Genomic DNA, 13,781 nt, shown 5'->3' on the forward strand with positions numbered 1-13,781 from the left:
CATGTGTGAAGCCAAAAATGATGCATTACGCTGAAGCAGCAAGTTTACTAGGAAAAAAAATGGATGAGGCAAAAACATTATTTTTATACTAAGGCAGACAAAAATATATTATACATCAGAATAGATATTTCGTATGAATTTATTTTTATTTTTGAAAGCTTTATTGAGCTGTGATTCACATACTGTACAATTCACTAATTTAAAGTGTTCAACTTAGTGATTATTGGTCTATTCACAGGGTTGTGCAACTACCACCATGATCGAGTTTTAGATCATTTTTATTTCCCCTAAAGGAAAATCCCATACTCACTAGCAGTTACTCCCTTCCTCTCCCACTCTCACCTCCTAGGCAACCACTAATCTACTTTCTATCTCTGTGGTGTCGCCCAATCTGGACATTTCATATAAATAGACTAATCCAGTATGTGACCTTTGGGTCTGGCTTCCTTCTATCAGCCTAATGTTTTCAGGGTTTATCCGTGTTATATAGCAATGATCTGTACTTCATTCCATTTTTATTTCCAAATAACATTCCATGGTATACCACATTTTATTTGTCTGTTCATCAGTCTGTGGACATTTGGGTTGTTTCCACTTTTTGGCTGTTCTGAGTAATCCTGCTATGAATATTCATCACATTAATTTCTAACATAAAACTTGGAACTCATGCCCCATTCTTTGGCCTGTGCTCTCTGATGCCAACAAAAGTGTTCGGTCTCCTGGAATATTAAAAATTCTCTGGTAGGGACAGAGGCAGCCCAGGTCACTCCTGCCGCGGATGCAGACTGTAGAGCCACTGCCAGTCACGCATGTCCAGGCACAGGGACCCAAGTCCACAGAGACCCAGGGCAGGGGACAAGCCGATGCATGCAAAAGGGACCCCCGATGGCGGGGAGGGACAAAAGAGAGAGAGGCTGCAGCAGAACTGTTGGCAAGAGGTGTGTGCACTCCATCCAAGTGCTGTCAGCAGGACCACCCAAATGCAAAGCAGACTTCTGGATTGACTGTAGTTAACAGCATGATTTTAATATTCTTTCATCAACTGTAGCAAAGATATCACACTAATGCAAAGTGTCAACAGTAGGGGGGTATATGAGTACACTGTATTACTTACATGATTTTTCTGTAAATCTACAACTTCTTTAATTGAAAAAAATTTTTTTTAACTTTATTAGACAACCATAAAACATACTTTGGTAGAAAAGGTTGAGAAGCACTGTCTAAGATGATGTCCCCCTCAAAATGATTCCAAGTTGGGAAACTATATTCTATGTGTGTGTGTGCATGTGTACATATATGTGTATATTCATGTGTATGTGTTTGAATATGTATATATACAGATATGTGTGTATGTATGTATTATGGGTGTGTATATATGTATTATGGGTGCATATATATGCACACTTTATTTTTGTATGTTCTTAGTTTTTAGTGCTCTTTTGTACTTAATCTTTGCTGGCTTCTGGGTGCCTAGGATGGGGTTGGTTCAGAGGCTCCCTCTTTGTGCATTTGTCCCTGAAGTCATCACCCAGTTGGAACCAGGATGTTACCAGTAGCGTGCCCCTTCCTCAGTGCTTTTCCTATATCCCACCTTCTTGCCCCCTCCCAAGAAGTAACTGCTGTCCCACATTCTGTGTGTACCATTGTCTTCCTTTTATTTTCTCGTCACACTCATGTTTATATTAAACTACGCCATGCCATTTCTATTGGTGTCAGGTATGAATACAGATTTATTTATGCAGGACTGACCGTTCCTGGATGACATGCGTGGAAACGTTCCCACTAAAGCCCAGTGTGTCCCACACAGAGTTCTTAGTGTGTAAAAGCTGATGTGCAGTGGAGTCAGAAAGATGCAATATTGTTCCAGACAGGCCTTTGATTTCTTTCCATTTACCTATCACATCACGGTTAAATGAAGCAATCTTTCCCCTCTGCCATTCCCAAAATCATTTTTAATTTTTCTGGTGGGTTGGCACTCACAAAATGTAAAGCATGGTGTTCAAAATGGAAAATTCAGTTTCTTTTATGTGCTCCCTGATGTTAAAATTATATTTGCATATTTAGAAACAAATTGTGAAGTAATTATGAAATAATTTTTCTCTGTAATAGTCTTTTATAAAATTGGGGGAAAACACTGTCCCGCTTTTTTCTTGTCTCTCAATTGCATCATTAGATTAGTGACTTGTTTTTTAACTGGTTGCAGTTTTAGACTTTGCTGTGGCCCTGGATAAGCTGTAGCAAACCTTTGTTTATTTGTATTTGGTTTACTTTTCCTTTATTAATGGTGAGGAGACTTTTGTGCTCCTCCAAACTGTCTGATTCTTCCCTTGGGTGCCTTGGCCTTTTGATTGCTAGAGAAGATGAAGGCCACACGACTAGACTGCCCTCAACTCTGTCACTTTTAATTCTTTCAAGATGACTTCATCTTTGCCAAGATGAGTGTCTTGTTCTCTCATCAGATGTTTATGAGTGGACAGGGTGAGGGTAGGGAATGCGGAGTGAATGCTTGAATTGTACAGTCTACCTGGGATGATGGGAAAGTTTGGGTAATGGATAGTGGTGATGTAGCACAACATTGAGAACATAATTAACAGCAGTGAATTATATCTTTGAATGTGGTTAAAAGGGGGAAATTTTAAGTTGTATGTATGTTACTAGAATAAAAATTTTTTAAGAAAAGCATTTGAGCATACAATATGATTTAAATCCTATTGCAGATGATGGACTGTAGTTAATAGTGCAATTATAAAACTGTTCTTTCAGGAATTGTAACAATGGTCCATGCTGTTGCAAGGTGTTAATGGTAGGGTAGTATATGGGAACTCTATTTTCTGCATGATTTTTCTGTAAACCTACAACTTCTCTAATAAAAAAAAAAATTTAATGTTTATGAGTGACTTCCATTGTTCAGCCTTCAGCTCTATAACCTTCCCATCTTTTCCATCAGGGACGTTGCTTCTTTCCTCCTTCTGTTTTGCATTTTCAAAATCTTCCTGTGCATAGGCTTCTTCCCTTAACTTGCAAACCTGCTCAAGTATTCTCTGTTTTCTTAATTAAAAAATAGTTTGATCTTTTGTTCTCTCAAGTTACTGCGCTTTTCTTTACTCATAGCTGTCACATGTCTCCAGTTTGAACACTTATACATTGTCTTGGGCATTTATTTGTCTATGTGCTTGTTAAAGTCAATAGCTTTGCCTTTTTATTTACTGTTTGTTTGTTTTGCATTTTCTACCAGGTGATTGCATGTGAGCAGCAGCTGGATTCCACCTATGATGCCAGATGTGACACGTGGTCCCTGGGCATCACGGCCATTGAGCTGGGGGACGGGGACCCCCCACTTGCGGACTTGCACCCCATGAGAGCACTCTTCAAAATCCCAAGGTCAGAGGACTGGCGTCTGGTTTGGTACCTGCAACCCAGAATTTCTCCGGGACTCCTCTGAGCTCATCAAGCTCGTGGTGGAAACGTTCAGGCATAGTGTGACAACTGGGGTGCCGGGCGGGCTGGAATGTCCTCCGATTCTTCCAAAACGATGCATTTGTCCAATAGATCACTCCCTGATCAAAGCGAAAGGGCTTTTCTTTGGTAACCACTGTGTCTTTCTCTCTTTTGCTAGGATGTGATCTCAAAACACAGCAGTCCATCGCCCTCTCCCCGCCCCCTCGCCCCGCTCTTAACTGAGTCAGGTGCACCTCATCATAATCAGTCAACAGTGATTTTCTTTGCAGTAATTTCACTTCCGGATAAGATTCCTCTTTGTTCAGAACTTTCAGACAACCACATTATTAAGAAAATTACAAGTTAAATGTATTAATAAAATAATCATTTAAAATCTATTAATAATTTGAATATATGAAAATGAAGTTATTAACTCAGAAGAATAACCTCTTTGGGGCCATAAAAGCACTTTCCCATGTAGCTCCCTCCTCTTTGGTGTGTATAAAGTGCAAGCTTTCCTCTACTTATTGTATTACCGATAACTTAAAACTTTCTTTTATATGTATTTTGGTTAGTTCCTATTTATTTCAGAAAACTAAGATGAAAAGACTTCCTGTCTTTATTTAAAATTCGTCATCTTTTGCAGCCCTTCTTAAGGATTTTGCCTGGTGCCAGAGAGCACACACCAGGCGTGTGGCTGAGGGACCCAGGGCAGAGTGGTGGACTTGTGTGCTACAGCTTGTTCCCACCCTCCCCATCAAAGCAATTTGTGTGGTCCTAAAGCTACAGAACACACAATCATATGTAGAAAGCCCTGGGGGAGTGTTCCAGTTCTGAAGAATAATGATCATACGTTGTATTCATTTTTGAAATGGACTCATTTTGAATATTTAGCACGTAGTTAAATTAGTTTGGGTGCAAAGCCTTTGGATTTGCATTTAATTTTACCTTTGGATTTCTTGTCCTAGCTATTTGTGCCAAATTGCAATACCTTAGATATGTATCATCCTTTATCTAGCAATTTCAACATGTATCTCAGATCTTACTGTTTGTAAGATATACTGTATATTTTGTTAGTGGAGAAACAGATTGCAGAAGAGAAAGGAAACCCCTCTGTACCAAGTCCAGCATTTCTTTAGATGTGAGGAAAACAGAAGCAAGCCTGCATTTCTGATTCCTGGTGTCCTGCACTGTGTAAGATGAAGTGTGGTACTTTCTGGGCCATTTTCACCCTGGTTTATCCCCCCATATCTGGCCAAATGTTACTCCTCTTGGTGATGCCACGGGGAGGAGGCATCTTGGGTTCCTAGGTCTGCTCTAACAACATACCACAAACTCAGTGACTTAGAATAACTGAAACTCATTCTCTCAGGGTTCTGGATGCTTGAATTCAAAGTTGAATTCAAGGCTCCAGCTGAAGCCTGAGGTGGAGAGTCCCTTCTGGCCTCTTCCAGCTCCTGGTGGTTGCTGGCGCTCCCCGGTGCTCCCCGGCTTGTGGCTGCCTCACTCCAGTCTCCTTCTCCATCTCCACGAGCGTCTCCCCTGTGCCTTCCTGGTCCCCTCCCCTCTTTAAAAGGGCTTGTCACATTGGCCGAGGGCCTACCTGAATCCAGTTTGGCCTCCTCGTAGATAATCACAGCTTCAAAGATCCTGGTTCCAAATAGGGTCACACCCAAGGGTCCAGGGGTTAGGACTTGAACACATCTTTTTGGGAGACACAGCTCAACCCATAACAACACTGTTGATAGATACTGTACTGGTGAACAAAGTGATTCCAGAAACTGCATCACCTTAGCTATTTCTCAAGATTTCTACCACTGGTATATCTCTGAAATGGGATTATAAAAATACTAACTATAGAAATAACTAGGGGAAAAAAAAAAGATTAAAAAGCTACCCAGCTCAAAATGTCAAAGTAAAACTTTGTTCTACTCAAAGCAAGTCAATAAATGTCTTAAAAAGTAAATTTTCAGGAGGACAAGAAACAAAACAAAAGTGTTGGAGAAAAGAATTACTTCTTTTAATGTGCAAATCAGCAATCTTCAAATAGTCCTAAAGATTTAAAAACGAGCTTTAGGAGGCGATCCGTGGTAGATAAGTAGCTGCACTTTTCTTTAATGAGCCTGTACAAACTGTACATTAATTTCGTTATAAGCTATTTAAGGAGTAATGCAGAATGGAAGACAAAGTATATTCGTCCCACTAATGAAAACAAAGAGCTGGTAGAATTAACATAAAGCAACACTTCAGAAAATTCAACTGTCAAGTGATCAATGTGGCTTGATTACTGAGCTGGAACAGCCTCATTTTCAAGCAGTGTTCCTTTGTATTCACAGACGTGCCAAAAAAGAAAAGATTTGTTCAGCTTACAATGAATGGAATTAATAATAAAATCTTTAAAGGAACATTCAGAGTCTTATAGCTGATCATATTTTCCAGTTCCTTACTTCTGTAACAGTTTCTTGCCATGAGCCAGAAATTCCTGAAGGCCCTCACTGCTGCCGCTTCCGTCACATCCAGTCAACTTCCCTTTCGGGTCACCTCTGTTTGTCCTCAGAGACTTCTGTGGAATTCATGGAAAAAATATTTTTGACACTATCCATTGTTTCTCTTTTGCTAAGTATTGATGCCTTTTCTTGGGAGTTCCAGGTAGAAGTGAGAAGATTCTTTGGGGTAAAAAAACCTTAACAATTAGAAAGATTGGGTTATCTATTTTGTGCTTTCAGTGAAATGAGGAACCTGTAATTTCATTTAAAAAAATGATTAATAACTAAATATCTTTTCCTGAATTGAGAAATGGCGGTACCCTGCGGAACATGTGCATGCATTGACATGTTAGCCATCTGGCTCTGACTGACCAGGCTGCACAAGCCAACCTTGATTTTTCTTTTTCTAGGAATCCACCTCCGAAACTAAGGCAGCCTGAGCTATGGTCACCAGAATTCAATGACTTTATTAGCAGGTGAGTAACAATAGAGTCTTCAAAAATAAAAAGTGACAGAGAAATCATGCTGCTATAACTTTAAATGTGCGTTTTACAGTAATACCTCTGCGCTACTGAATCTCCTCTTTATTTCTTCTTATCTGTTTAATAGCTCAGAGGTTTCCATTATATTTTTCAAAACAAGCATTTATAGTGCCTTCTAAATGTCCAGCAAATTCGTTGTTGCTCCTGTAGTGAGCTTAGACCCATGTTTTTTCATTCATCCGTCACTTCACTTTTGTGGTCACTTTGCTGCCCACGAACCCTTTCTTCTGTCCACCTGCCTTGTGCCCCTCCCACCTGCTCACCCATAACAGTGGAATCACCACGTGCAAAAGAATGAAGCTGAGCCGCTACCTCACACCATATTCAAAAATGAACTCAGAATGGATCAAAGACCTAAATGTGAGAACCAAAACTATAAAACTCTTTGAAGAAAGAGTAAGGGTAGATCTTCATGACCTTGGATTTGGTGAAGGATTTTCAGATACAACACCAACAGCATGAGCAACAAAACAAATAACAGATAAGATGGACTTCATCAGCTAACATTTTTAATTTGACAAGTATTTAGCACAAATGCAGTGCCTCTGTGTAATTGTCTAGGAGCTGGGAGTCAAGCATTTGTAAATGTCTGTCCATAGAGATTTTTTTTTTCCCACCCTTTATTATGTCTTCACCTTAAAAAAGAAGGTAAGGGATGATCTCCCAGTTGTAAATAGGAGACAGGGGTCATTAAGGTTTGGTGTGTCAAATTCCACCTAGAAAATGTAGAAAAGAAGACGGAGCAAGTGAAGGAACCCATGGTACTCACACATATTGCCATTATTATTTTTCCTACCAAAAATATATGCTTGTTCAGATAAAGACAAGCAGCTTAGATTTAAGACCCAAGAAGACTCAAGAAGGGTTTGTTTTCACTTGACCGGCATTCAAGAAACATTACCAAGCATATACTGTGCACTACAGAATATTTAATAAACTGCAATCAAATTTCACAAATCTCTTAGAATAATCAGTGGTAACTTTGAATTCCCATGATTCACAATTACATCTCCTGTCTACAGATCCTCAGTGGAACTTACATACTTCTTTCAGTTGCACCTCTGAGAAACACTTGCTGGTTCCCCCCAGGCAGTTAGTACCCTGCCTTCTGTGCTCACACTGCATTTTATTTCTTTTCCTTTAGGAACTGCCACTTTTATTTAACTTGCCTGTTTAGAAGACTCTGTCCCTAACTAGACAGTGAGCAACTCCAGAACACAGACATCTTCAGCCATATCATTAGCATATTTCCGCAACCCTGGTTAAGCCTAATAAAATAAATTGCCTAATTCTCATCCTGGAAGATTAGCAATACTGATGAGAAAATGGCATCACTTGAGCCAAGGCACATTTCACCCTTTTTAAAAACTATCCCCAATGACAGCCCAACCCTGACCAGTTTACTCATAATCATAGAACATTGGAATGTCAGGGTTGGAAGGAAGGACAGATAGCCCAAACTCATATCCAGAGTTCAAATCTTTCGCACACATGCACAATGAGTGGCTCTCCATCAGTGCTTAAACATCCCTAATGAAAATAATTTTATTTCCCAATGTGGCTTCTTCCACCTTTGAAAACCTCACTGTTGACAAATTCCTCCTTATTCTGACCTGAAATCTGCTTCTCTCCTTTCCACCAATTGGTCCTGGGTTTTTTGCCACTTATGACCACAGAGAGCTAGTCTAATCCCTCTTCCAAATATTTGAAGACAGTTGCCGCGGCTGGTTAAACATCCTCCATTGTTCAAATGCTTGTCCTGTGATGTTTCATGGACTACCCCAGCCTTATCCTTCTTCACGAATAAACGTGCTCTCAAGGGCCATGATATGCATTGGTACATCTGCTGTATGACCCCAGAACACACCCATTGAGACAGATTTGCAGCATTCTCACTGTGTTCACCTTCTCAAATTACTTAGCAGTTTTATCACATAGAAATAGATCAACTGAGAAGACTTTAAAAGCATTGGTGAAAGGAAACTGAAAAGATTGTTTTAATTTTAGATAAGAATAAAACTGTAATGAATTAATTGTTGTTTATCTTCACCTCTGTTCTCTGGTAAAAGAGGTTTTGCATTGGCAACCAACCGAGTTTAATTATCACTAGGTAATTACACATATGTGGAGCTAGGAAAATGGCATTTGGTTGAAGTTGGTATCACCACAGCATGTTTGTTGAGATTTGCTTCTCAGAGGAGAACATGGTTCTCTCAGTGTGAGAATGTTTCTGTAAAAATATGAACAGTAACTTATCAAATAATTACATGCTCTTTTTTTTCTTGCCAGTGCAGGTGCTTGACAAAAGATTATGAAAAGCGCCCAACAGTGTCCGATCTTTTACAGCATAAATTCATTACCCAAGTTGAGGGCAAAGATGTAATGTTACAGAAACAGCTCATGGAATTCATTGATGTTCATCAGCGCGTGGGAAGCACTGAAAAAGCCAGGTAATCAAATACTATCTTGACTCCAGAAGTCCAGATTGTTAGAAAACTCTGAATAATTTTACAGTGCAATAGTAGTTAAGATGAAAAAGAATTTAATTATGTTCCCTTGTTGTGGGGAAGAGGTGAAGGGGATAGTTACAAGAAAATTGAATTTCTAATACTGAGTTGCATTCTGATTTTGGTAAAATTACTGGCAATATTTTAGATAAACTGCATTTTTAAACAATTTCATCAGAACAAAGAATGTAAACTTCAACAGATGATTAAGAAATGGCTTATGTTTGCTTGTATTTTATGCATTTCTATAAAGAGTTCTTAGATTTGGGGTTTTAAAAGTAACATAAAATGGGAAAGATTTTAGATATCATTATTTATTGGTATCATTTTTCCTGGTTTAATTATATAAAAAAATCATTTTAATGTCTTTTTTCATACTTCCTGTTTGCAATTTAATAATCCATATACAGTTTTTATAACATTTAATGAGTTCCTTGTTATAGAAATTATATATCTTTATTTCAGAAAATTTGGAAGATTCAGAGAAATAACAAGATAAAATTAATCAAGTGTAGCATTTTAATCTATCACCTTCTAATACCTTTCTTATGAATGGATATACATTTTAAAACAACTTTGGAATAATATGTGCATGTGTTGTGGAGCCTGCCGCCTTTCACTTAACAGTGAATATCCTCGTCAATAAATATCCTTCTACCACCATTTTTAAATGACTGAACAGTATTTCTTTGCATGACTATTCGATGAGAGGTTTAAATAATCTCCTAATATTAGACATTTAGGTTGCTACTAATTGTTCTTACTCTAATCAGTAACACTTTAATAAACAGAGTGGTATAAAAATTCTTGTTGTTTCCTTAAGGTAAATTTCTATAGGTGGTACTCTTGAGTCAAAGAGTGGTGTCTCTAATTTAAAATTACTCTTGAGAATCTTACTAGTTTTGTCTCAGGTATGCATTATTTTTAGGGGGCTGAGGGAAGTGAGTTAAAAAGAGCACGCAACCTAAAAGGCAAGATCCAGAAATAGTTATGTTTTAATGTCTATTGTGGGCTTATATATTTGATTCCTGTTTATTTAGTGCCTAGAATGTGCCAGACAATATATTGGGATTTTATTTATGTTCTTATGTAGTATCACAACAGCCCTGAGGAGAATGCCACGTGTTACCCCATTTTCACAGCCAGTAAGAATTGAGGTTTGTGGAGGTTAATGGACTCTGCCTGGCTGCAAAGGTGATGAATGACTTAGCAGGGATCCCAATCCTCATCCCAAACCCCAATCTTTATTCACATGGGAAAACCACCTCAGGACAGCAGATAATCTTGAATGTGATAATTCTTCCCCATGTGAGTGTGCAGCCTTGCTGGAGAGAGTGACAGGAAAAATTCAAGCTCTGAGTGAAGTAAATTAATGTGCCAGAAAGAGTGATGCAGGCATGTGGTTTATAGTGAGGAGGGGTCACAGACTGAAACATGTCCATCTTTGTACCTTTGTGTGAGTGCAGTTCCACAGTCTGCACAACTACTCACAACCCATCCTTCCCAAACAAACAAACAAAATACAGAAGTTGAGATATACCAACACTGGGCACTGTTCCCGTTTGCTGATGCTGCCATTATGCAAATACCAGAAATGGATTGGCTTTTATATAGGGGGTTTAAGTTACAAAATATAAGTTCTAAGGCCATAAAAGTGTCCATACTAAGGCATCAACAGATGATACTTTCACCGAAGGATGGCCGATGGTGTCTAAAAAACCTCTGTTAGCTGGCAAGGCACGCGGCCAGTGTCTGTTGATCCTGGGTTGTGGTTCCAGCTCCTCTCTCAGCAACTAGGCATTCTTGGTTCTTTCTCCCAACACTTTTCTCTCTAAGTGCCTGGGGGTCTTCTCTTAACATATGCCAGGGCAAACTCTTGGCCTCATCTCATAGCTAAACGTCCTTCTGTCTGCATCTCCAAGCATTTCTAAATGTCAGTGTCAGCAAGTGTCTCTCCAGAAGTCTCTCTCAGATTCCCTTGGGGCGTTTTGTCCTCTCTTAGCTTCTCCAAGCAAACTCTGGGCTACTCTGATCTCAAAGCATCAGCAAGGTGTGTCTTGGCTGAGCATATCCCAGGGCATTTTCATCTCTCTGCTCTCTGTGTGAGCTCCATTTAAAGGACTCCAGTAAACCAATCAAGACCCACCCTTGTTGTGCATCATGGTTTGGAAGATATTGCACATGAGAGACAGAATATACAAGTGGACAATGAGCAGGAAACTCAGGCCCATTCTCCATAGCAGTAAGTCCAGGAAGCTGATCAATGCCTGCAGCAACCATCCCAGGAAGCCAAACCACCATGCCCGGAATAATAGACTCAAAGTGGCCAGCGCTTGATCGGTAACTGACAGCTCGCCTAATTTTTGCCTCCATTTCCAACTTAAGACCAACCATGGGAAGCCAAATCTGCTCCACTAGCCAATCGCATAGGATGCCTCTCTTCTAGTCGTCCCACCTCCAGCCTCCCCACAACCTCCTACCAGGGCCCACCTGCAGGTGAGAGTCTTCCCACCTTCCCATGGGAAAGCTTTCCCACTCCCCAGCCTGCCTTGGTGTCTCTGCCAAACGCTAGTGACAGTAGCTGACTCCCTTGCTAGAGCAAGCTCTGAATAAACAGCCTTTGCTGGTTCTCGGTTGGCCGTTCTTCATTTATTTTCACACAGATCTGGTCACAGAGGCAGGAGGCTCTTCTCCATCCTGCCCCCTAAGCACCTGGCTTCATAGAAAAGGAAGCAAGTGCAAACTTGTTAGTCTTTTTTCAGACCCCCACCCTCACCCCACTTCAGCCCCATTCTCTCAGCCAAGCCCAGCTCAGTTCATTGTGTTGGCTTCCAAACGTCCCATAAGCCTATAGCTTCTACCCTCCTACCCAGTGTGCATCTGATCTGGTAGGGCCACAGGAATCCTCAGATTTTTTCAGGTTTGTATATATTATGTCTCCTAGTAAAAGCCATATTCTTTAATGCAATCTTGTGGGGGCAAATTTATTAATCTTTCTGGTTAGGATGTGACCTCTTGATTGAGTGTTTCCATGGAGATGTGAATCACCCCCCTGTGGGTAATGCCTTTGATTAGAGTATTTCCATGGAGATGTGGCCCTGCCCATTCAGTGTGGTCTTAGTTAAATCCCTGGAGCCCTATAAGAGCTCAGACAGAAGGAGATTGGTGCTGCAGCGAGAGAGACATTTTGGAGATGACTGTTGAAAGCAGACTTTTGCTAGCCCAGAGTTGCCTGGGAGAAGCTAAGAGAACACCGCCAGATGCCTAGAGAGAAACATCCTGGGAGAAAGCCATTTTGAAACCAGAACCCTGGCGCAGACACCAGCCACGAGCCTTCCTAGGTGACCGAGGTTTTCCGGACACCATCAGCTATTTTCAGTGAAAATACCCTATTGTTGATGCCTTCGTTTGGACACTTTTATGGCCTTAAGGGTGTAACTTTGTAACCAAATAACAACCCCCTTTGTAAAAGCCAATCCATGTCTGGTATTTTGCATAATGACAGCATTGGCAAACTGAAACACATGTCTTTGTCTTTTTAATCCTATTTAAAATTATTTTTCAAAATACCTTTCACAAGTGTGTTTGGGGAGCACTTGAAGCATTAGCCCGCAGCACCCCCTTGACTTCAAACCCTGGCGCCATATAATGGGGGATTTGGGGGAGATGGTCCTGCTTTCAGAACTCCCCCGCTAGTCCCCACACATGAGATGCAATTGGGCAGAAGAAAAGAGGTTCAGGTATGCTGGGGCAACACCTTGGAAAAGCTAGTCTGCCTGGAGACCATCTAGAAATTTAATTTGTCACAGTTCCAGATGTTGGTAGAAATGGGTTGAGGATCTGACTGTGCTAAATTGCAGCTAACTTGAAGCTGACTTTTTTGGTATGTGATGTCATCCTTTTGGAATCTAACTGATGTGTGTGCTTGGCATCATAATTAAAAAAATAAAATGAACTCAAATTCAACTTTAAAGAAACTGTCCTACTATAAGTTGAGTACAAACTCAGTACTTTACACTTCCTGATGGTGGAGGAAGGGGTGTTGGAGTTACCTACAACTCATACCAGAATTCTCTGTTATAAACAGGCATGAACACAAGCCACTCTCATAACTTACTCAACTAATCTGGGAAATGAGAATGTGTGCACATGCAGCAACTGCTTCTAGGATATGCACTTTGAGCGTGGGAACACATTTTTTCACTACAGTTAAAATTGACCATGTTAGAGCGCAGTCTCAGTCAGTGAGAAATTTGAATTACAAAGTATTTTACGAGCTTTGCTTTTCAGTGTGATATTTTTACATCTGATTATTTCATTTAGTGTGAGTAGATAAAACTGATTTGTAATTGAAATGTACTATTCAGCACTCTTGACTAAAAACAATAGAAGCCAACTTAGAAAGAAAAGCAATTGAGTGGAAAGATATTGCAGGGCTCAGGGAAGTTACAGCAGGGGACAGAGGCTGGCTCAGACAGGAGGCAAAGGAAGTGGGTGTTTCAAATGTCCCTCCTCAGGTACCACGTGCTAAGAAGCCGCCACTGATACCCAATCCCGACATTCCCTGCAGCAACACTGGCCTCTCGGTTGCCACACCACCTCCAAATAATTATGAAGTGGCCCTGAGCTTTGTGTCACTCCCTTGAGATGCGGAGTTCCAGGTAGGACCATGTCCTCCCCGTGCTCAGGTCACAGGCCCTGGATTTAGGTGAACCCTCCCTCCCAGTTCCTACACAGGGGGCAGAGCCCTTCCTTCCCCCTGTAGGGAGGACATTTTGAACCCCTGAAACTAGGATAACCATTATGTG

The 13,781-nt window shown here is 40.5% G+C and overlaps 1 protein-coding gene across 1 annotated transcript in view; it reads left to right on the plus strand.

The window, feature by feature from the left end:
• Nucleotides 1–13,781, plus strand: part of MYO3A (myosin IIIA) — a 237,467-nt gene that overhangs the window by 77,089 nt on the left and 146,597 nt on the right. Inside the window, exons 7-9 of the mRNA XM_037837359.1 lie at nucleotides 3,236–3,381; nucleotides 6,335–6,400; nucleotides 8,761–8,916. Coding sequence (XP_037693287.1) covers nucleotides 3,236–3,381; nucleotides 6,335–6,400; nucleotides 8,761–8,916 — 368 coding nt within the window. The remainder of the gene's footprint in view (nucleotides 1–3,235; nucleotides 3,382–6,334; nucleotides 6,401–8,760; nucleotides 8,917–13,781) is intronic.

Source organism: Choloepus didactylus, chromosome 5 (assembly GCF_015220235.1).
Source record: "Choloepus didactylus isolate mChoDid1 chromosome 5, mChoDid1.pri, whole genome shotgun sequence".
NCBI classification, from domain to species: Eukaryota; Metazoa; Chordata; class Mammalia; order Pilosa; family Megalonychidae; genus Choloepus; species Choloepus didactylus.